Genomic DNA, 23,040 nt, shown 5'->3' on the forward strand with positions numbered 1-23,040 from the left:
GAGAATTAGACACAGCCCTGCGGTCCCCCATTACAGGCCCCCTGACAAGCAGCCCCTGCCAATCGATGCCCACTCTCTTCTGAGGCCCAGTCTTGGCTAATTGCAAGGGTCTTTTAATTCCTCATCTAAGCCTCACTGGGCAGTCTACCTGCAATATACACAGGCTCCCTGCCACTTCTCACCATGACTGTGAAGGGACCTTTCTTACCCTGATGACAGAGGCTCATACAAAACGTATACACTGACAAGGGCCTCCTGGAATGGAAAATGCTGGAAAGCACCAAAGAGCACTGGCTGTGAACTTCCCACAGGGCCACCTGCTCTGTCTTTGAGGAGCCATCTCCGCCCCGCACAGGAGGTGCCTTCTAACTTTGTTCTCCTTGAGGCAGGCAGCGGGGACAGAGATTCGGCTCACAGGCCCTGAATGAGGCAACTGAGACCCCCGAAGGGGAGCCGCTGGCCGAGCCCAGTGTCTCTGGTAAAACTGTTACCCTCCAGCAGGGAGGCCGCTGTCTCTGACCCTATGCTTCCCTTCATGAGGATGAAGAACCAATCTCCCCAGGCTCCAGACCTCTTCCTTGCCACCTTCACGAACACGCTCAGGGCTGGAGCGTGCGGGATTCGACATCTTAACTCCAGAGCCCTGGCGGGAGGGCCTCGTGACAGAAGCACTCATGAACACAGCACACAGAAGGAGATGAACCCATACAAGCCTCCAAAGCCGTCAGAGCACAGACGCCTGTCCCTCTGCACTGTTCACCAGCTCCCAGTGACTGTCCTTCATCGGGTAACCAGGGGCAGTCAGAGCGAACCCACGCAAGAGTTAATGGCACAAACAGGAACAAACGCACACGAGACACGAGACACGTACCTTCACCCAACAGGCAGTAAGGTTCAGCAGACAGGAGGCGTGTGGGTTAGAAACAGAGCCAAGAGGACCATGCATTTGTCGGAGACAGACACTAACCTTCGATGAGGCGTGTGCTGGGCTTGTGGATTTTTTTTTAATGCGTGTGTTATCGCTTGGATGAAAGCGGGTTACTTACAATTTAGAAGAGGAGAAGAGTTAAGGAGACAAAGGCCAACAGAGTTTGCCAGAGATGATTAGCGTGCAGTGGGTGCCGAGAGTCTGGGGCAGCATTCCTGATGGTGGCCAAGATGCCGGGGGTGATGTGAAGGCGGGTGTTAGTAGAGGGGCTCCTGCCATGGGGCTTCAATGCTCGCAGCCTCTGACCTCCGGGATGGCCCTTCTCCTGACTGAATTCCATGGCTTGGTCCCACTCTGAGGAGCAGCAGTCCCTGTGCCCACCACCCCTCCCTGATGCAGGAAAGCTCGAATCCTCCCCACTCTGGACCCTCCATCTCAGAGTGGGGTGGAAACCAGCAGAACAGCTGCAGGCTCCAGGCTCTGTCCAGACCACAGAACCAGCCCTGCCCCAGGCACCACCTGGGGGAACAACTGGGCTCAGAAGGAGGGCGCCTACAGAGTGTCAGGCTTCAAGGCAAGAGCCATGCTACGTGGCACCTGGGCACCTTGTCCTGGTGCCTGCTGCCCACCAAGTGGCAGCACAGGGTGGTCCGTACAAGCCAAGGGTGGCTGTCCGGAAGGTAACTCAATTACAGCACGTTTTCCTGGCAGTTCAGCCCAAGGCCAGGTACTGCCCCCTCCCTCTCTGCGCTAAGCCAAAGCTGTGGTCAGGGCAGCTTGGGGACACCCCGTAGTGAGCCCAGCCAGTGGGCAAGGAGGCCTTGGCTGTCCAAGGCCCGCTAAGAACCAGTGAGGTGGACTCCCAGCAGTGGTGGGAAACGGAGTGCCTTCCTGCCTGGGTCCTGGGGACCTTTCCTCAGTATAGTGTGCTCTGCATTCTTGAGCAGAACTGAAGTGTGATATGAAAAATCTGTGTAAGTTTTAGAAAAATCCCAAACAACTGAACACAGAACAAAGTTCTGTGGGCACGATCTCACCCCCGCCCCCCCCGAAAAAAGAAAACTGAGTTGATTTGGTGAGCTGATCTGCATGACCTTTAACCACATTTAGGTATGTAAAGGCATTTTATAAGAGTGGTGGTGAAAAGGCTAAAACCTGTCAAGAGGTTGGGTTAAAAATTTAATTTTATATGAGAAACAACAAAGCTGATAACAGCAAAGTGTGTGTGTGGTGTGTGTGTTGTCTGTGTGTGGTGTGTGTGTGTGTGTGTGTGTGTGTGTGGTGTGTGTGTGTTCTTGAAAGAATCTACCAGCCAGCAGTCTTTGACTTCCTCAGGTGGGGTGGTGAGGTGGGGACCTGAGTGGAAAGATTTGGTGGCAACACTATTAGAAACGGTGAACTCCCAAAGCCCCATTCTTCTCAGTCCCCCTGGGGTGTGACTGGGAGCTCCTTCTGCTTCCAGGGGACAGTGCCCTGCAGTGACACACATACGACCCTCTGGGAGGGAAGGGGCCTTCACGTGCTGGGACTGCAAACTCCTAAGGCTCCAGCTGTGGGCCTCCCAGCTCTCCAATCCCAGGCCTGCACCCCCGAGGCCTTTTCCTGCGTGTCCTTTAGTTAAAAGCATCCACCCTGATAAAGTTGGAGGGAGGCCTCGCTTTCTCCTTTTCCTGCACTTGAAAGACAGTCCTTTGTCTAATCTTCCAACCATTTTTAGAAACTGTCCTGAACTTAGAAATTTGGGGGCAAGTATAAACTTGTGTGGCAGTCCTACTGTCACGGGTCCAAAAGTGAGGGCGACAGTGTCCCGAAGAGCTCCAGAAAAGGCCTCACTGGGCAGCGGCCTCAGGACAGCCTGACGTCCCTAGAAAGGGAAGTGGCTGAGGTCCCGCCATGTTGCACGTGAGGAATGCTTCACTCAGGGCACTGGGGACAGCCTCCTCCGTCACTTACGGGGTAGCTCTGGGGCTGGCACGCACTTTCCACTGGCCTGAATCACTCACCACTCAGAATCTCTTTTCATGGCCATGAAGGTCCAGAGGACCCCCAAGCACTAATCTCTGTGTATGAGACAGGGCAGGAATCAGCCTATCCTGAGAGACTGTGTGGGGACCTGCAATAGAGACCTCGGAGACGGTAAGTCTGTGCAGCCCAACTCCAAAACAGCAGCCACATCGTTCCCTCCCCTTCTGAGGAGGTTGTCCTAGAAACGGGTTCTCCCCTGGGGTAGCCTGCTAGGCTTGTAAGAGCCAGGACGCAGGCACAGCTCCGGCCTCTGCAGGCCACCGCCTTTCTGTCTCTCAGGGGTGGGTCTCTGGCAGCCAGGCTGTGGCCTTGGCCGCACCTGCACCCTTAGCCCAAGCAGGCTTCTTCCTTCCGTCTGAAGAGATTCATCTCTCACTCCATTCATCCCTCACAACCTGAGAGGAGACAGAACACACTTGCCTAAAATACACATGGGAGGGAGCCCCTACCCTGCTCCACCCCAGGGGGCAGACTGGGGAAGGGGCCAAGGAATGTAGATTTTGGCCTCCACATGGCCCAGACACAGGCAGACAGGCTCCCCTGTGACCACCTGGCCTTACTATTGACATGACAAAGAACTAAAGTCACCTAAAACGACTGACTTTCCCAGGGCCACAGGGGACAAAGGAGAAAGACCCCTTAGGTGGCCAGTCCCTGGCTCTCATCTTTACCAACACCATGGGTAGAACTCAGGAATGTGGCTTAGAGCCCTGTTTTTCTATGTCCTCGTTACAGGAATCCATCCAGGCCTTAATACTGGTCTTGGGCGGGGAAGAGAGTGAATTCGCTCACCTTCCTGGCAGCTGCCTCACAGAGGGAATCCCCGGTAACTGGCTGGATTAAGACAAGGTTTCCAAAGCAGCAGCCGGTCAGGCCTAGATGATTTGGGAAACTTGACAGAGGTGACAGGGCCTGGCTCTGGAGGCCAGGACTCCCCTGCCCCCCAAGGCCAAAGAGAAGCTGAGACCAGGCTGCAGCCCCCAGGCAGGGCTCTCAGGGGCAGGTCTGAGATTTCCTGCTCAGCAACTGCTCACCTTTCCTGGCCTTGCTGTTCCTTTGGGCAATGAGCCAGGGGTCTCTTCAGAACAGAGTTCTCCAGAACTGGGCCTGGCATTTGAGAAATCACAGGGAGACCTGGGCCTGCCCTGCGACCACAAGTCCTCACCTTCCTGTCGCTGGCCTTTTATATGGGATAGAGATGTAATTCATTGCCTCTCCGAAAAGCCGAGAAGGCCTTGAACCTTCCTCAGGCAGCTTGGGGAATCCCCAGGGGCGTGACTGTTGATTTTTATTTCATCTTTTTCCCACCTAAGCAAATGCCAATCTGAGCAACATCCACACTGACTCTGCCTCCTCATTTAGGGTCCTGTGACCAAAGGTGAGAGAATGACAATTTAGAGGGAGTGTGTGTGTGTGTGTGTGTGTGTGTGTGCAGGACAGAGAAGGGAAGAGTGGTTCCAACCACAGGGTTCGGCCACTCCTGTCTGCTCAGCCTTACCTTGCCCCAGCAATGGCATGGAAGGGTCATCAGAGCTACTATCACAGTAATCATTACCATCCTCCAGCTCACTGTTGACCGTGTTGCCATTTGCAATGGTCTTTTGTTTGATGGTGAAAAAGGCCTGTATCTTCACATTGTACCTGGAAGCAAAAGCAGGAGGTCAGGGCTGTGGGAGAGACCTGGCAGGGGAGAGAGCTGGGGCCTCCCCCCACCCCACATTCCTACACAGGGTCAGGGGGCCCTGGGAGTGTCCCTCAGTGAGGGGCCTGGGGAACCGAAGCTTTTCAACCAGCTGACAGAGTTCCTTGAAAGGAACTGGAGAGCAGTGCAGTCTGAGGGGCCTGTTAGTGGGCTTCCAGTGAGATAAAAACCCGTCAGCCCTAGAAAATGACCAATGCCTACTTACCTACTGCACATCACAAGCCTGTCCTTATAAAAGCTCAGCCCAGCCTCAGGGACAGGCTGGAAGGAGGCATTAGCAGGCCTGCCCTTCCCCCACAGGTGAGAGTCTTAGGGGGCCTTCTCTGCACCCAGCAACCCACCCCACAGAGAAGAGACTTTCTCCGTCTCACACCCCCAGGCTGCCCGCCTCACTAAAAGGCACTCAGAGAGAACTTTTACGGACAATTCTCCTGCAGCTGGATACTTTATCACCCATTTTTATAAAACATTACAATTCATAACCTCATAGAACTCAGTGTTGTGTTTCTTTTTAATTACCTGTAGAGATATGATGAAGAAAATAAAACCTGAATATGGCTCAGATTATGGGCAATTTTTCCTTTTTGTTTTTATATGTGGAAAAATATATACAACATTAAATTGGCTACTCTATTTTCCATTTTGAAATGCACAAGTCAGTGGCATTAATTACATTTACAGTGTTGGGCAGCCGTCATCAGTATCTATTTCCAAAACTTTTCAGCATCCCAAACAGAACTCTGCCCATTAATCAATTAATTAATTCCTCCCTCCTCCAAGCACCTGGCAGTCTCTAATTTGCTTTCTTCCTCTATGGATCTGACCTAGGTACCTGGTGTAAGTGGACAGACAATATTTGTCCTTTTGTGACTGGCTTATTTCACCCAGCATCATGTTTTCAAGGTTTACCCACGCTGTAGCGTGGGACAGCATTTCCTTCCCTTTTTACGGCTGAATAATACTCCTCATGGGTAGTTTTGAGAGGCTTCTGACGTGCAGCTTCCAGAAGGCCCCAAAGGTGCACAACCCCAGACGCGGTGTCTGCATCTTCGGTACTATGAGTGGTGCCCCCTGCAGGTGTGCAAAGCAGCAGCCCCGAGAGGCAGCTTTATATGAAGCCTGGAACAGAAGTGAGGCTGCTGGGCCCTTTCAAAGAGTGGTATGAAATTATCAGGAGATTTATTGTAGACAGCAAAAAGGAGTGGTCACCCTGGGCCATGGAGAAGCACGGAGCAGGGTGGGAGAGAGGGCCTCGCTTGCTACTCATTTTGGGGGCAGCCTTGTCCTCCACCCACCAGCCCTGACTCCCCTGGCCCGGTGTAGACAGCACCCCAAAACTGTCTGAACAGCTCTCCTCCATTCTGGCCGCCCCCAGTGGGGTGTCCCCCGGAGAACTGGAGCTGGCCTAAAGTAACTGAAAGGTCTGGTGGAAGTGTGCTTCCTGCTCTAACAAAAGGCTAGAGCAGCACGTGAATGGAGGTGTCAGACAGCCCAGAAGAAGAGAAAGGGCACTTACTTCATGATTAGAATGTAAAACACGTACAAGATGATAAGCACCAGGCCTTCCCACCTCAAAGAGAGAAAGCAGACTGTGGTTAGCGCGTATGGAGGTACAGAGAGTGTAGCAAGGGGGGATGTGCTCTGACCTTCCCGTCCCCAGGGTCTGGCCTAGGACCTAGGACCCAGGACCCAGGACCCGGAATCCAGGCCAGTGGGTGAGCCACCCCAGCCCGTGGCTGTCCTGCAAACTAAAGCCCTCTTGGTGACAGAGAGAAAACTGAGGTTGGGGTTTGCAGGACTCAGGCAGAGTTCCCCCAGCCACCTAGAAAAAGAAGGGGCTAGGGCCACCATATCCCAGGACTCAGGGAGGCAAGTGGCCTGGAGTCATGCAGATTTGACAATAGGAGGCCCCACGGTCACCTGAGGATTGCCAAGGAGCAGATAGGCTGTGGGTGCAGGGGGAAGGGGTCCTAAAACTGCCTAAAGAAGGGGCACAGGACCTCCTGGGCTGAAACTATTGGGCGGGGGTCTTCCTGGGACACACAGTTACTGCTGTGCTGCAGATACAGCACCAAACCCCACGCACAGTGGGGTTTTTGTGGCTCTGACCACGAGCCTCTGAGGAGCCACACAGCTTTGGCTTCCGTTTGTTCATTCATCCGACAAATGTGTACTAAAGGCTGTCGATGTGCCCAGCATGGGGTACAGTCCTTTGGGGAGCTCCTCCTCTGCTGACAAGAACCCAAGGACCACAAAGGGACCTGAAGACAATCTGAGCACCTTCCCACCCAACTCCATCTACCAATGGGGGTTAGGGGCCAGGCGGGGGCCCGAAGCATGCACCCGCTCACATCCGGCCTCCTGACTATATTCCCACAAATAGTCACATACGGGGTCAGAGTCTGTTTCACGATCACGAAGAGAACATTTTTGTGGTGCATGAATATAAGATACAGCCATGCCCTGTAGAGTACAAACATCAATCTTTTCTTTCAAGTTTGTGCCATATACATCTTAACTCCGGAATCCTTTCCTACCTCAGCGTCTTGAAGGTGAGTCCCTATGCTTTATTCTATATTATTTTAATTTTGCTTCTTACTGAGATCTTTAATTCATCTGGAATTTATTCTTGTATAAGGTGTGAGGGAGAGAGCTGATGTTATCTTGTTCAGAACTCTGCCCATTAATCAATTAGTTATTAATTACTCCCTCCTCCAAGCACCTGACAACTCCTGGTTATCCCAGCAGTATCTGAGACCCCCTCCCTAACTCACTGCCTTGGCACAATACCTGTCATATCCCCAGCCCAGAAATGGGCCCATTACTAGATTCTCGGTTCCATAGTCCATCTGGCTATCCCCATGCAAAAGACCCTACCATTTTCACTATTTTAGCTTTATAATATATCTTGTTATCTGGCAGGGCAGGAATATTAAGGGGAACAATTTGTGTCACTTTGAAAGGAGAAATAAAGGCATGACTGCTTAGAATGATACCCTTCTTACTTTCACAAGTTCATAAGCTTGTGTGTGTAAAAATAATTTTAAAGGAGATGCAAGGAACCCATCAAGCAAGATTACTAACAAAAAAGGAAAAACATGAAACAAACTTGAAAAACTTACCACACAATAACTTCATCATATATGAACTAGAAGGCAAAAGAAACAAAGGGTGGGGGTACATATTTATTTCCAGAAAACAAATGCAGACCACAAAGCACCTAGAGCAGACACATCTCGGCTATTGTGTGTTCTACAGAAAACTGGGCTCCTCTCTCCAGTTCTGGGTTCAACTGCAGAGGGTGATCTTGCCTTAGCTGAAATCTAGGTCAGCAGATGCTGCAAGCTGCAGCCCAGCGTAACGTGGGACTCCCCAAGAAATGGCCTGTGTTTCATTATGGTCCAAGTAGCCACCTGGCAGGGGCCTGCCCTCATGGTCAGAACAGAATTGCTATAATCAAGAATCTTAAAAACTGAAAAGACACCTATCTGTCTGTCTGTCTATCTGTCTGTCTATCACCTACCTACCTACCTACCTACCTACCTACCTACCTACCTACCCGTGGTGCCTGTGTGTATGAGAGAGGAGTGCCATCTTCTTAAAAATAAAGAGTAATCCCTTTGGAAATTCTGAGGGCAAAGGACCCACTTGTATCATTTGAAAGGAGGCCGGGGCGATGGTGGGGATGCCATGACTTCCTAGTAATTGGGCCCTAACATTGCCCAACAACCCCGCCTGCATCTTCAACATGTGACATAGATGAATGTGGTCCGGGGAGAACTCCTGTGAGCTCCCAGCCAGGCCCAGTGTGGACAGGGAGGTGGAGGGGCTGTGACCATGTGATCTTGCAGATATGAGGGTCCCTATACAGGACCCCAGGAGAGGCCAGGGGGCCATTGTGGACTTGGGCACCTTGTACTCCTGTCCTGGCTGTCATGGCGGGCAACACACACAGGAGTTGCTTTGGGGTGCGCTTCTGAGAGGGTTGTCCTGGCGGGGCAATCGCTGTGAGGCTCTCCAAACTCAAGGCTCTGAGGAAGTGCCACTCAACAGAGGGGAGATCAGTGCCACCACCTGGGGAACTTGGGGGATGTTTACGGAGATATTTTCAGTCTGTACAACCCAATGGAGGGCTACTGACATGTAGAGGCAGTGAAAGCCAGGGGTGTTAGCCAGCCTAGAAGATGTGAAACGGTTCTATTGGAGAAGCATTTCCACATTTGGCACAAGTCTTAAATGTCCTCTAAATATTCAGGGAAGTGACATAACTAACTAACTAATGAACTAACTAACTAACCTGAGCCTCGAACCTAACGGCATTACCCAAATCAAAGTATTTTTACATGGCTTTAATAAATATTTCATTTTCTAGTAAGGTAACTGTCATGCAAAAGGAGGGATAATTGTATTTGGCTCTTTTAGGATTTTATCAGGAGTCATCATAAGTTTGGAAAATCATGTCATCAGACCTGGTACCGCTCATGGGGGTTAAGGTGCAGTCAGCTCGCCCCCCCGGCCTCAGTCTCAGCTGGTAGTTGTCAGGCTCAGAGATTTTCCACATGGGGACAACAGATGGCATCTGGGTGTTTTAGCATTTTCATGCCAAAACCTTTACACACGAAAATAGGTATTCTTTTGTTATAAATTACTTTCACTTGTTCTTTATATTATATTTTGGGCAGTTTGTTGATTTTTGGAAATTGTGTGTAGGTAAATGATTTTATCTGTAACTTTCATTTTTGGGGTGTGGCAGGCAGCCTCTCAGATGGCCCCAGGGATCCCACTGCCTGACATTCATGCTCCCCTGATGTACGTGGCTTGGACCCAGGCGCTTGGCTCCTAACAAACAGAATATGGAAAAAGTGATGAGCTGTCACTTCCGAGATGAGGTGACAAACAGACCCACTGTGGCTTCCATCTTGGTACAAATCTCCCATGCTGCCATGTCGTGAGCTTCACCATGGAATAGCCAGGGAGGAAGGACCTGAGGCTGCCAGCAGCCACGTGATCCTTGCTCACGGGAGCCTCAGGTGACACCTGTGAGAGACCCTGAGCCAGAGGACTCACTAAGCCGCTCCCAGATTTTGAGCCATAGAAAATGGGAGTAGGGGCAGCCGGATGGCTCAGTTGGTTAGAGTGTGAGCTCAGAACAACAGAGTTGCCAGTTCAATTCCCACAAGGGATAGTGGGCTACACCCCCTGCAACTAAAGATTGAAAACGGTGACTGGTTGTGGAGATGAGCTGTGCCCTCCACTAGACTGAAAGACAATGACTTGACTTGGAGCTGATGGGCCCTGGAAAAACCCACTGTTCCTCAATATTCCCCAATGAAAACATTTAAAAAAAATTACCCAGAGTTTTCAAATGTACACCAAAGTTTTAAAAAAAGAAAAAGAAAATGGGAATAATAAATATTTGTTGTTTTAAGCTACTGATTTGGGGGAAATTTGTTACATAGCAGTAGAGAACTGATGGTTATATACAGCTGGCACTAGATCATGTAAGGCTGAGAACCGTCACTCCAGGGCACATTCCATACCCTAAAATCTGGACATGCCACAGGCATCTGCCCTCCTTGAATATGACCTGCCCTCGTGCCACCACTTTAAAGCTCCTTTGGGATTGAAACCACGTCCCTGTGGATGACAAGCTCCTCAGCAGTTAGCCTGACTATGTCATGTACTTCACTGCCATCGGCCATGATGTCACCCCTGCCCTCGGGGGGCCACAGGGATTCCCTCACACACTCAGTAACAAGCTGTAGGGATCCCTGTTCAGGCTCCTCTGCCTTGTCTCCACCCCCTCTCCACCTCCAGCTGCCAACTCTGCTGCCTCCCATCTGGCCTCTCTCTTTCCTGCTCTGCAGTGGGCGGTGACAACTGGAACTCCATTCCTTAGTAAACTGGTTCTGAGGATCGGAAGGGCCTCTAATGAGCAACGTGCTTGAATGTAACTGCACGGACCACACAACACGTGCTCTGGCTTTTTCAAGGCTTTTGCCTCCAAAGTGGTCCCTGGATTTGCTCCATAACCAAGGTGTCCGGTATGAGATTTCAGGAAAGGGGTTCACAGTGGTGAGGGGACTGGTCAATGTGACTGCAGAGTGGTCAGCACACCCCATGGCTGGGGTGCTATGGGTTCTCTGGTTATAGGGCCAGGGACAAAGGCATGCAGGGTCCTGTCACTTTAGGGGTGGCAGGGGAACTCACGGCAATGAGCACGATGACAGAGAGAGTGTAGTACACAGAGTCTCGGCACACGGCCCACCACGTCAGACGGACCACCTGTGAGCAAAGGGCTGTCAGCTACTATGGGCTGGGGAGATGGGGCAGGCACAGCTGCTGGGGGCTTCCCCACCATTCCCAGATACCTGCAGGTATAGGGACATGCCCGTGGAGCTCTTCCTAACTGTGCCACCAGAAATAAATCTGCCTGGCTGCTCAGGGCTACCCTGTGCTCCTCTTCATATTTGGGGAACAGAACAAAACTGTGGAGTGTTTGTAAGGGATGGCAGCGCTGCCCTCTGCTCCTCCAAGGTAAAAACAGCACACATTTCACAGCAGGGGCCCTGAGTCAAGGCTGAAGCCAGAGGCACTTGCTCCACACCCCTTCTGGTGGTGACTGGGTGTCCTTCTGTACCTCCTTCGGCCAGACAGGGCCTGCCCACGAGCCTGATGCTCTGAGGTCAAGTCTAATAGCCACCTGCCCTGAAAGATGCTGGTGGGGTATCACTGACAGGCCAGTTTCATGCTCCCTGCTGGGAGGGCAAAGGCAGACCCCAAGCATTTCCAGGATCTAGCTCAGGGTCAGGGTTACCTCTTAAACATTTACTGTTGTCGAATGAACACTCACCCTCAGACTGGACAAGAGAACTGACACTCTTCCTGCTCTCAGACCCACAGACCGCGGGAGGTGGAGGAATGTCAGTCGCCCTAGTTACACACGAGGACATGCGCTGGAGGGGGAAACTGACTCACTCAAAGCCTCGGGGAGTTAAGGGCATGGCTAAGACTGGGCCTTGTGTTTCGCCACTGCTGTCCTTTATGTCACTTCACAAGGGGAAAGAAACCACTGACCTGACCCGCAAAGATCCCACAGACTCCGATTATACACAGGATGTTGAACACCGCAGATCCCACGATGGTCCCAACCCCGACGTCTCCATGGGTGATGAACACACCTGGGAGGGGAAAGGCACAAGCCCTCATCCACAAAGCCCAGGCTGGCTGTAAGTTCTGTGTCCCCCTGACCTTACCACATCCCCACAAACCAAGGGAAGTTGTTCTCACTATCAAACAGACCACCTGTGATGCTGTGAGAATGGCAAAACCAGAGAGGTGGGAGTGCCCAGGGACCAGCTGCTCCAATTCTCCCATTTTTTTGGAGCAGCTTTGTTAAGATAAAATTCACATGCCATAAAATTGATGTTTAAAGCATCAATTTAGTGTTTTGCCATATAGTTACAGAAGTATGCAACCAATCTAATTTTATAACCCTTCCATCACCCCAAAAATAAACCCTGTACCCATTAGCACCCTTACTCCAGCCAGTGGTTTCGCCCTAGGGAACCACTAACGTACTTCCTGTCTCTCCAGTTCTCCCGTTTTACAGATGAGAAAACTAAGGCTCAGAGTGGACAAATGCCCTCACTGGTCAAGGCACCAAACCTGGGCTCTCTGCAGATCCTGTGTCTTGGGTTGGTGGGATTTCTTACCTATAATAGAAGCAAACAGCTCGGGCGTTGAGCTTCCTGCAGCCATAAAGGTGGCTCCTGCCACATCTTCACTCAGATGGAGTTTCTGAAACAGAAGTGACCACAGACCCTCAGGCTATGACGTGGGGCAGTGGTCATGCTAACCGGACACTGGCACCCAGGGAGAGCCCAGGGAGCCAGCTCCTCAGCTGGATGCCTCTCTGCCCTGCACTCTGAGCACACGTCTTCAGGCACTCTGCTGGGCCCTCATCCCAGAGTCCCCTGCCCCGTTCCCCCATGTGGAGGCAATCACGTGGCCCCATCTGATAGGGGCAAAGGGAGGTGAGGGCAAAGCCTTTGTGTACTTTTTCCTGGTCACTCATTGTTTAGGGGGCCCAGGTCAAAAGTAGCCAGTCCCTGCTCTATGCCCAGCAACAGGGTGAAATAACAGAGAAGTGCCTAAATCCATGTCTCCAGCTGCACATGTCACAACAACATGGCCTCAAGCCACTGGGAAATTTCACAGAATAAAGCGTGGCAAAGCCCTGAGCAGTCCACACACAGTAGGTGCTGAAAACAGAGGTGGTTTTCCTTCCTTGGCTAGAAGCCAAGAGTAAGGCAGAGCAGAGATCAACTGGGGTCTTGTATATGGGGATAAAGAAGAAAAGAAAGTGAAAACTTGACAAAATAATTAAAAGGAGAAAATGTCAGCCTGCAAAGGTTGGGACGAACGGCGTTCCCTGTTGGTGCAGCTCAGCGTCCTCCCTGGGGACACAAATCCCCACCTGGTAGCTGCCTTCTATACCAGGTTATGTCAAATGCTCCCTAAGTAACCAGGTTTGGCTTAACTGCCCTGACATCCAGCCGTGAAGCAATTTCTTCTGCCAAGTTTGGGAGAGGACGCCACCTGCCAACTCTAATGTGGGGGTTTCGGTCAGGCTTTGCTGTGGCGACACGAAGTGCTTGCTTGACCTGACCATCCTCACTGCCAGAGTGCGCCCCACTCCAGGCATTCCCCCGCCTGCCTCTGACAGGCCACACGGCGTTGCCATCCCAGCCCCACCCAGGCTTCACTGAGGGGCCCCAAGTCTCTCCCATCTACCTCGCAGATCTTCTCCAGAGACGGAACAAAGAAGTCATCGCACACTATGGCCAAGGCGTAGAACATGTACAGAGCCTGTGAAGGAGACGGGAGACAGAGCATCAGCCAGGGTACCTGCTGCCAGTGAGGCACAGCCGGGCATCCATCACACCCCAAACCAGCCTGCCGGGGCACAGGCCAGAGGGACATGGGGCAGGGAGTAAAAGGCCAGCACCATATAGACTTGCTCCCTCAGCCTTCTCCCTGACAAACGGGAAACTGAAGCCTAGAGAGAAGAAATACTTGCTGAGCAGCACAGGGGATGAAAACTCCAGCCACATGGTCTTATGCTCCTTCCTCTTTTCTTAAAGAAGCAGCTCTCTCTCAGGACCAGAGTGTATGCCCTCGGAAGGTAAGACCTGACTTTTAAAGGAAAGCATTTAAAATCACCATTTTAAGAGTTTAAAATAATAGTCATACTGATTTCCCCTTTATTTTTAGGGAGGGCGCTATTTCCTTATTACCTGCTCATCCCCTGCCAAAACAAATGGCAACTTGAGATCTGGCATTTCCAGGGACACTACTCGATGGCGGTACAGGTTAAATACACGAGCCATTGACATTGCGAGACTCATGGAACAAAGAATCTGGATTCTAATACCAATTCTGGGACTTATTTTCCACGTGACTTTCAGTAAGTTGCATCCCTAGGTCTCAGTTTCTTCATCTGTTTAATGACAGAGTAAAACCAGATCAGTAGTTTTAAAATGGTTTTATATACAGAACCCTCCCTGCCCTGTCCATGCAACACAGCTTTACCGAGATCGTCTATGTACCAGGCACTATTCCAGGCATCAGGGATATGTGGGGAGGATGCCAGGAAAAGCCCCTGCTTCTTGTAACTTACCTTCGTGGGGGACAAACAAATAGTCAAATAAAGTGTCTATAACCACCAGGAAACAGCAAGTGCAAAGGTCCTGAGGCAGGAGTGTACTTGATGCATCTGAGGAATAGCAAAGTCACTGGGGCAGGTAGAATAAAGCAAGTGTGAGGTAGAAGGTGGAAAATGTGAGGGTGGAGGGAGAGGAACGGACCAGGACCCACAAAAAAGAGATGAGGTTTTATGCTAAGTACTGGAGGAAGCCACTTCTTTCCTCAAAGAAAAAGTGATATGGAGCCCCTATTTGCAAAACTGGGAAAGGCTAGGCTGCTTCACCCAAATCAGTATGATAATCTGACAACTTCAAAATTAACTAACTACAATGAAATAAAACAGAAGCTACACCAGCTGTGGCCAAGGCACCTGAGGCAGGTGTCTACTGGAGTCCAGGCATGCTGTCTCTGGATTTGATTATCTTTTGGGGGGGGGGAGCAAAAGGAAACAAATACTGAGGGTACGGGTAACGGGGAGAGCGTGAGGTGAGAAAGACCCCAGTACGAATCTCAGGATTCTGACTTGAATTCACACCCCCAGAGAGTACCCCTAACATCGTCTCCCAGGCAAAGCTTCTGGCTCCCTTGACATTTCTGAAACACTGGAAAGAAAAGGGGGGTCAAGAGGGTGCTACTATTCCCATCTTAGATTGGGAAGTTCTGAGAAACTTCTTAGACCAAAACTAGAGCCTTCTCTTGTGCTGTAGAAGGGCTCAGCAGACTTTCCTTTAAAGGGTCAGACAGTATTTCCGGCTGCTCAGGCCACTCAGCCCCTATCACAACAACTCTGCTGCTGTAGAAGAGCAGCCATGGAATGGGCATGACTGTGTTCCAATAAAACTTTATTTATAAAATCAGGAGGCAAGGCTGGATTGGGCCTGTCCGCTATAGTCTGGTAACCCCTGCTCCGAAGGGTGCCTGCAAAATTCCTGACGTGCTCTCTCAAGTTCAAGAAAAAACGTTTTGTCTCAGCAATGCCAAGACTCTCATGAGGCAGAAAGACAGAGCTACGGAACTAATTCATCAAATCCACACCCTCTTAGTGAAAGGGGTTGTGGGGGAGAGGGTGCATGGGAAAGCCAGAGAAACTAGGAAGATTACTACAGAAATCATACACCAGCCTGTCATTCAAAATTTGCCTATAATCTTCATTCTTACCTTAATTTTCATTAATGGTTTAACCTGTTAATTAAAATCTCAGTCATTCATAATTCGCTGGTGGCTACTATCTACGTGAGAATCCCAGCTTTCACTTTCTTAATTATCTCTCGTAAAGGCTAATACTTGGTTGGGTTTAAATCTATAAGCAGATGGTGCCAAGTGGTCGGGACCTAATCAGGAGGAAATGTGTATGCAGCTGGACTGAAGAGAATCCAAACTGGAAGAGCTAAGTGTGACTACCTTCAATTCCCCACACCATACAATAGGGCTGGCAAACTTTTTCTGCAAAGGGACAGACAGTTACTATTTTTGGCTTTGTGGGCCATGTAGTTTCTGTCACAACTACTCAGGTCTGCCACTGACGCAAAGCAGCCATCGATAATTCAGAAATGAATGGGAATGGCTGTGTCCCAATAAAGCTTTATTTATAAACATGGGTAGTGGCTGCGGGCTGTAGTTTGCCTACCCCTGTGAGAGAAGAGCAACTTTTACCTATAATTCCTCTTTAAATTACTGTTTAAACTCCACCGTTTGTCATCAAGGCCCATCTGAAAACAGGGAAGTTTGGGAAGTGCGCCAAAGTTTTAAACTATAATTATGCCCAGGTGGTAAATTTAGGGGGAATCATGATAGCAGGCACATACAGAGACCTTATTATGTGCCATGCGATGTCTGATGCACTTTCCACATTCACGTATACTTACACATCTGGGAAAGATGCTATCATTCCCATTTTATAAAAGCAGAAAAGAAGGCACCAGAAGACCTGAATTCTTGTCTTGAGTCTGGGGCCACTCGCTGTGACACTGAGCAAGTCCCCTGACATTCTTAAGACCCTCTTTCTTTGTCGGTGAAACGAGTTCAGTCTCTGCACTTCCCACAGGGCTCTTACAAGGACTGGACAAGAGGTGTGACACACGATGGCTCTGCTGTGCTCTGCAGACAGGTTTCACCTGCCTGACGTCTAGGAACATCCCACCCTGGGAGGGCCACTTACACCGAAGATATGCAGCAGGACGGCTCCGTGCTGTCGCTCCTTATTGGAGAACAGGTCTGTGGGGAACTCGTGAATTGCTGGAAGACAAGAGGACATAGCAGAGCATCAGTTATCAACGGGAGGTGAGTCTCAGGGGTAGATCTCAGAGCAGGACCAGAGGCTGAGGTGGAGCAAAGGATGGGGTGAGGGCCGAGAGCATCAGGCCTGGATTCCCTGAGGCCCACTCAGGTGCCAGGTGTGCTACCACTGGCACCTTGGCTTATCGAGTACCATGTCATGGGCCTTGCTTTGATCCCAAGAATATCCCTGCCGTGGAGCGCACCACTTCTCCTGTGTGGGCTCTCATTGTCCTGGAGGGTGGGAGGCCTTGTGAGGTGCAGAGCCCTCCGCACCGGGAATCAAACACTCCCTGACGCCCCCCTGGCGACGCCTCACAAGTGATTTGAGCAACTCATCTACCTTTCAGGCCTCAGGATGTTCCTGGGAAATGGAAGAATAATTCCTTTTCACCCCACCCCTCCATTGGAGACAACCAATGGGTACTTTGAGAATGTCATTTCTACAGGTCCCCCGTCAGACACTACCACACCCCCACGTCCTCTTCACTGGTCCTCATCACATCAGCTGGACCGGAAGCTTCTAGAAGGCAGTGATCCACACTAACAAAAATACTTACACTGCTAACAAAAATGATCTGTATCATCTCGTCCTGTACGAAGGCTTTTGTTACCCTTGTGAACCCCTTACATTCCTACAGTGACTCCTGGATCATGGTGAGCGCTTGACAAATGCTTGTTAAATAAACTCCCAGGACAAAAATCCTTTCCTTGTAAATATAATTTGGCCCTAAGCTCTGACAGTGGTGGTTTCTCCCTTATATGGAGACTTTGCTGTTTTTCAAGATTAGATTCTCCCAACAAGACATAGAAAAGATTAGCTGCCCAGACACCCAGAAAAATGCTCCCACTTTAAAACAAGCAGCATTTATTTAATGAAATATGGATTATTTCACTTCTTTCTCCCCCCCCCCCCCCCCATCATCAAACTTCTTTAATAGAATTGCTCTGTCAGTTCAAGAGCATGGATCTACTTCAAGGGTTGTCGGCTCAGGGATGGAAAATTGTAAAGGGAAAGACTTGGCGTTTCTGTGGCCAAGATCTTGTTTCCAACAGAAATGCAACTAATTGTCTGGGATACTTCAGTGCAGATCAATAGACATTTCTGCCATGAAAATTCGAGGCAGTTCCTGATTCTCCAAACCAGGGTTTTGAGAGCCGGTGATTTATCCAATCCTGAGAACTCTTTGAAAATTAAAACAAAGTAATGCTGCTTTTTTGCTGTGATTACATATCATCTGCCTCCAGCAGGACGAGGGTTATAAAGGCTTTGTCCTTGGGAGGAACAGGCTTTTAATCCGCCAGCCACAGAGCCTTGCTTTTGCAACCCCATGCATATGCTGGAGGCTGCAGAGATGAGCCATGCCATCCATGGTCCCAATTGTGCCAGCAAAGACAGCGAGTCACCAGCAGAGCTACCAGCTGCCAATGACCCACCCAAGTCTTCCACACACATCCTGAGCCTATGAGGCAGGCATTGCGGCCATAAATGTCCCCGATTTCCAGAGGAGGCTCAGAGGGGATAGTGACCAGCTCAAGGACCCAGCCACATAGGCCAGGACTCACAGGAAGACCCTCTCTAGGGCTAGGGGCTGCCTCTAACATTAATGGAAACCACCCTGCATTGGGAGATGGAGACCTGGATTGGAGTCCTGGCTCAACCACCCATGAACTTGTGAGACCCTGGCTGAGTCATTTAACCTCGCAGCCCCCTATTTCTTCAGCTGCAACCTGGGACCACGTGAGGGAATGAAGTAGTCACCACTACTGTGTGGCATGCTCTGGTGTGGATAGCAAAGGCTACAAACAGGCAGATGGTCACTCTACTCTCCCCAGTTGGCTGTTGGTAGCTAGGACCAATCCACTTCCCAGTGCAGGGGTCAAATTCTGTAGAAACTGGTATGTAGGGATACAGAGCGCCCATAGCAGGAACTGTGTCCCTCCCACCTTTGTCACCACAGCGACTCTGCAGTGCAGACAGCCTACGCAGCTGCGGAAGGCACTGCCTTTGGAAGCAATGACAGGTTCCAGAAAGTGTCTCTGCCCCTCATATATTACCTTGGCACCTCATGGCCCTCACCTCACCTGTAAACAGGGATCCTATCAGACCTGCTGGCCAGGTTGCTGTAAGGATTAAATGAGACAGATAATGGATGTGTGACACTTAGCTAGTTACGCTGCTGTCACTGTAAGTATCTTAACTTACAGACTCCTCCCTTGGTAGGAGTTCTGTCCTCCCCATTCCAGAAGGATGAGCCTTGGTTTATGAAAGCAAAAGAGAAGACGAAGCCTGTTTAGTAGGGAAAAGAGTGAGCAAAGTGAGACTGGCCCGTTATGCTCTCAATGCTAATGCACTTTAATCCCAGCTTCCTGAGAAAACTTTCTCCTCTCATGGGCTTCCTGGGATCTGGCCTAGTTCAAGGGCATGACGCTTGCATATCTGAAAGGGGTGGAGCCTGCCCTGTCTGCTCAAACCCCCGCAGGGGACAAGGAGGAATCTGTAGGGCGGTGCACAGGCAGCTTTTGAGGTCACAGCTAAGTCTTTAAGCCACAGAAATCCTGGCGTGGTGGATGTAGGGAGAGGGAAGAGCTGTGTCTGCAGGTGGAGCCCAGTTCAGGAAACCAGGGATTTCCCAGCACCCTCCCCACCCTGGGGTGGGGGTCGGGAGCCAGGGGAAGGAGGAGGGGAGGGAAAGCTGACAACTACCCAGCAGCCACTCCCCACTCCCTTTTTAGGATTCTTTCAACCTTGGTGCCCAGAACTGGCTTCTCCATCACTCTTGGTTCTGGAGACGCCTGGCTCCTCACACACTAATGTCTGCCTCCCTTGGGTCCACCCACTCTCCACTGTGTGCAGGGCCGGGGGTAGCAGGGGTCGGTCTTTCTTGCCACTTGCTTTCCTGAACAGCAGAGGGGAAACCACAGATCCCCTGGGGACAAAAACATCTGCAACACTCCCCCCACCCCCCAGCACTAGCTACCAAGTTTCCTAACATCCCATAAACAAGACTCCTAGGTGCACCTGACCTCTTTTTTTGACACACAAAGTTACATGGGTGATACGATACCATTATATTGCAGAAACCCTGAATTAGTGTTGCCCTGTAAAGGCTCTGTACTTGTACCAACAGTGCTGCTAGTTCTCCAAATTATTAATTCGTTCAACAAGTGTTGACTGAGCACCCGTGCAGTAGGTGTTGGACTCTCTCTGGAAACAGGCGGACAAGATCTTGATGCTTCCAGGAGCATCCTCAGGGCTGGCAGCTCTTCATCTAGGAGGGCGATTTGACTTTAGAAGAAAGTCAACATTATTCAGAAAGTGGTAGGTTATTAGGATGGCAAATACACTGATTCGAAAACAGTACAAGCCAACACACGTTTCTTGAGCATTTACTAGGTGCCAGGCACTGGGCTAGACACTGAGCCTTGCAGATGTGCTCTTAAGGGGTGGGTGGGGAAGATGGATTGACTTGTGGGAGGTGGGCAGGCAGCTGGCCCATGGACAGAGTGGCACCCACGTCAAGGTTTGAAGGCTGCATTACTAACTATTCAAGCCCTTTCATCTGCCACATCAATTCTGAGAGGATGGTTATTCCCATTTTACAGATGAGAAAATAGAGACTCGGAGAGGTTAAAGGATTTTCCTACAGTCACACCACCATGGTTTGGCACAGGTGAGAGAAGAGCCCAGACTGGGAACCCAAACAACACCAGGCTCTTCTCATCTGAGAATTTTACCCACAACAGGTGCACATCTCAGGGCTAAGGTCTCTATTATCCAAGGAGCAGGCTCTGTATTCCTGAAAGCTCTAAGGGCCATGGCAAGAGGTTGTGCTCTTAAAAGGAGGAATGTACATTGCATCTTGTAGGTTAATGCCACATATAACCCAGGACCCACCCATACAGAGGTCCAGACCACTATTCCATGGATCCAGGGATACCTGTCACTCATCTTCTTTGACCTCCTTGAAACATTTAATAAAACCGACCACTTCCTATTTGTGCACGGATGCACATATATATATGAATGAATCATCTATCCACTCAATCATCCATCTATCTTACACACAGTAAAATTCATTCTTTGTGGTATGCACTTCTATGGGTTTTGAGAAATACACGGAGTTGTGTACCCACCACCACACCCGAGACAGTATAGTTCCATCATCCACATTCCCTTGCCTGCCTTTTTGCAGTCAAACTCTCCCCCACACCCCAATCCCTGGCAACCCCTGATATTTCCTTTCCCTACAGATTACTTTTTCCTGAATGTCATATCAATGAAATCACAGAATATGTAGCCTTTTTGGTCTGGCTTCGTGCACTTAGCAAAATGCGTTAAGATTCACCCACCTTGTGTGATCCCACCTTCTCACTTAGCTTCTTTGAGGCCACACTCTCCTCACTTGTTCAGTCTCCTTTAGAGAGACCCTCCTCTGGGGGACCCCAAATGCTGATATACTCGGGGCTTTGTCCTGAGCCCACTTCTCCATCCATGCACTCTCCCCAGGTGACCTGGCTCTGACTTTCCAACATCTGCAGAATTCTCCTAAGTCTCAATCTTTCCTGAGCTCAAGACCTAACATACCCAGCTAGATGTCACTCGTTGGCCATCCTATAAGTACCTTAAACCTGCGCCCAGTGAACGGCCCACTGTCTGTGCTGGTCTGCACGAAAGAAATCCCAGTGCTGTCTTTGATGACATCCTCCTTTCTTATAACCCAAGGGGTGGACAGGCTAATTGGCACTTAGCATCCATCTCAACTTCCTTCCATGAACCTTCCAGAGACACTAGAATGGGAATGCAGACGGTGCACTGCATGGTCACACGTACTTCCTGTTCTGCGGAGCCTGGACTACTTTGCAGCTAGGGTGCTGCATGGGAAGGAGGTTCTGCTGCAGAATCAGAGTAGAGACAGAGGTGTTCTCCGGCAACCAAGGCTATAGCGACCTAAGGGTAGAGAGGCGCTTCTGGCAAAGGTATTCACTTCCTGATTCCCATGCAGGACGCTTTCTAATTTGATCACCCAGTTCCAACTCCCGCTCCTTTAGTCCTTCCTTCAACTTTGTAAGCACCCAATTCCTGAAGTAAATTCCTTTCTGCTTAAAATACTGAGAATGGCGTTTATTTCCTGCACTAAATGCTAACTGCTACTCTCTGCCCCCTTTTAGCCAATTCTCCGCCGAGTCCTAGAATCCTACTTCCCAAATAGCTCTTGAGTCCACCCACCTCTCCATTTCCACCACCAGCACCATCTCTCACTGGACCACTGCACAGCCTCTGAATGGACTCCCACGTCCACTCCCAATCTGCTCCTTTTTTTATTTTTTTTTATAATTTACCTTTTTTAAAAAAAAAATCAGGATTTTTTTTTTGGGGGGGGAATACTGGAGAACAGTGTGTTTCCCCAGGGCCCATCAGCTCCAAGTCGATGTCCTTCAATCTAGTTATGGAGGGCGCAGCTCAGCTCCAAGTCCAGTGGCTGTTTTCAATTTTTAGTTGCAGGGGGCGCAGCCCACCATCCCATATGGGAATTGAACCAGCAGCCTTGTTGTTAAGAGCTCATGCTCTAACCAACTGAGCCCTCCGGCCACCCCTCCAGCAGCTCAGCGGCGGCTTGTTATCTTCAATCTAGTTGTGGAGGGCGCAGCTCATTGGCCCATGTGGGACTTGAACTGGCAACAGTGTTGTTAAGAGCTCGTGCTCTAACCAAGTGAGCCATCCGGCCGCCCCCAATCCGCTCCATTTTATGTTCCACACAGCAGCCAGACAAGATCTTTCACCTGCACTTATGACTTCCAACCCTCCAGCGGCTTTCAATTACTCTTAGGAATAATGCCCCAAGCCCTGTGTCAAGGCCTCCAAGGCCCCACGTGGTCTGGCCCTGACAGCTTCTCCGCTTTCATCACGCCACCTTTCCCACCATACTCCCTCTGCTCTGGCTGCACTGGTCAGGCCTCTGAACTGCCAGGTCCCGGCACGAGGTAGGTGTTCAGCAAATGCCTGTTGAGTGAACGAGTGTCTGGCCTTCTACCTCCCTTCTGATACAACCCCAAGAGCCACTGCAATGACCTCTGTGCAGAAGGACGCCCAGGATCTAGGAGAAGGTCTGGCTGGTCCTGCTTTCTCAGCTCCAGGCTTCCCAAATGGCTGCCCGGATGCTGAATCATGACCCTTCTCGGATGGAAAGTGTCGGATGGAGATGCACTTCCACGAGATGTGGATCTTTCTTAAAACTTTCAATTCGTTGATGCTCTTCAGGGAATATAAAGTGTGAACTGAATTTTTGGAAAAGGAAAAAAAAATTGCCTCAAAACATGCCAGTCTCGCTTTGCTTTCTACCCTGGTTAAAAATAACCCCACATTCTAAGCCCTGAACATTTTATTCTGAAACTAGACTGA

General features: G+C 50.3%; 1 protein-coding gene across 2 annotated transcripts in view; it reads right to left on the minus strand.

Moving 5' to 3' along the window:
• SLC24A4 (solute carrier family 24 member 4) overlaps nucleotides 1-23,040 on the minus strand; it is a 138,133-nt gene that overhangs the window by 30,821 nt on the left and 84,272 nt on the right. Inside the window, exons 3-10 of one of the 2 annotated variants that reach the window (XM_019745322.2) lie at nucleotides 16,522-16,598; nucleotides 13,452-13,526; nucleotides 12,371-12,455; nucleotides 11,733-11,836; nucleotides 10,866-10,940; nucleotides 7,778-7,803; nucleotides 6,172-6,225; nucleotides 4,509-4,594 (exon numbers count right to left, since the gene is read on the minus strand). In XM_019745322.2, coding sequence (XP_019600881.1) covers nucleotides 4,509-4,594; nucleotides 6,172-6,225; nucleotides 7,778-7,803; nucleotides 10,866-10,940; nucleotides 11,733-11,836; nucleotides 12,371-12,455; nucleotides 13,452-13,526; nucleotides 16,522-16,598 — 582 coding nt within the window. Of the gene's footprint in view, nucleotides 1-4,451; nucleotides 4,595-6,171; nucleotides 6,226-7,777; nucleotides 7,804-10,865; nucleotides 10,941-11,732; nucleotides 11,837-12,370; nucleotides 12,456-13,451; nucleotides 13,527-16,521; nucleotides 16,599-23,040 lie in introns of both variants that reach the window. The other variant, XM_019745316.2, reaches the window with a different exon arrangement.

The sequence above is a fragment of the Rhinolophus sinicus genome, linkage group LG03 (assembly GCF_036562045.2).
Source record: "Rhinolophus sinicus isolate RSC01 linkage group LG03, ASM3656204v1, whole genome shotgun sequence".
Classification (NCBI taxonomy): Eukaryota; Metazoa; Chordata; class Mammalia; order Chiroptera; family Rhinolophidae; genus Rhinolophus; species Rhinolophus sinicus.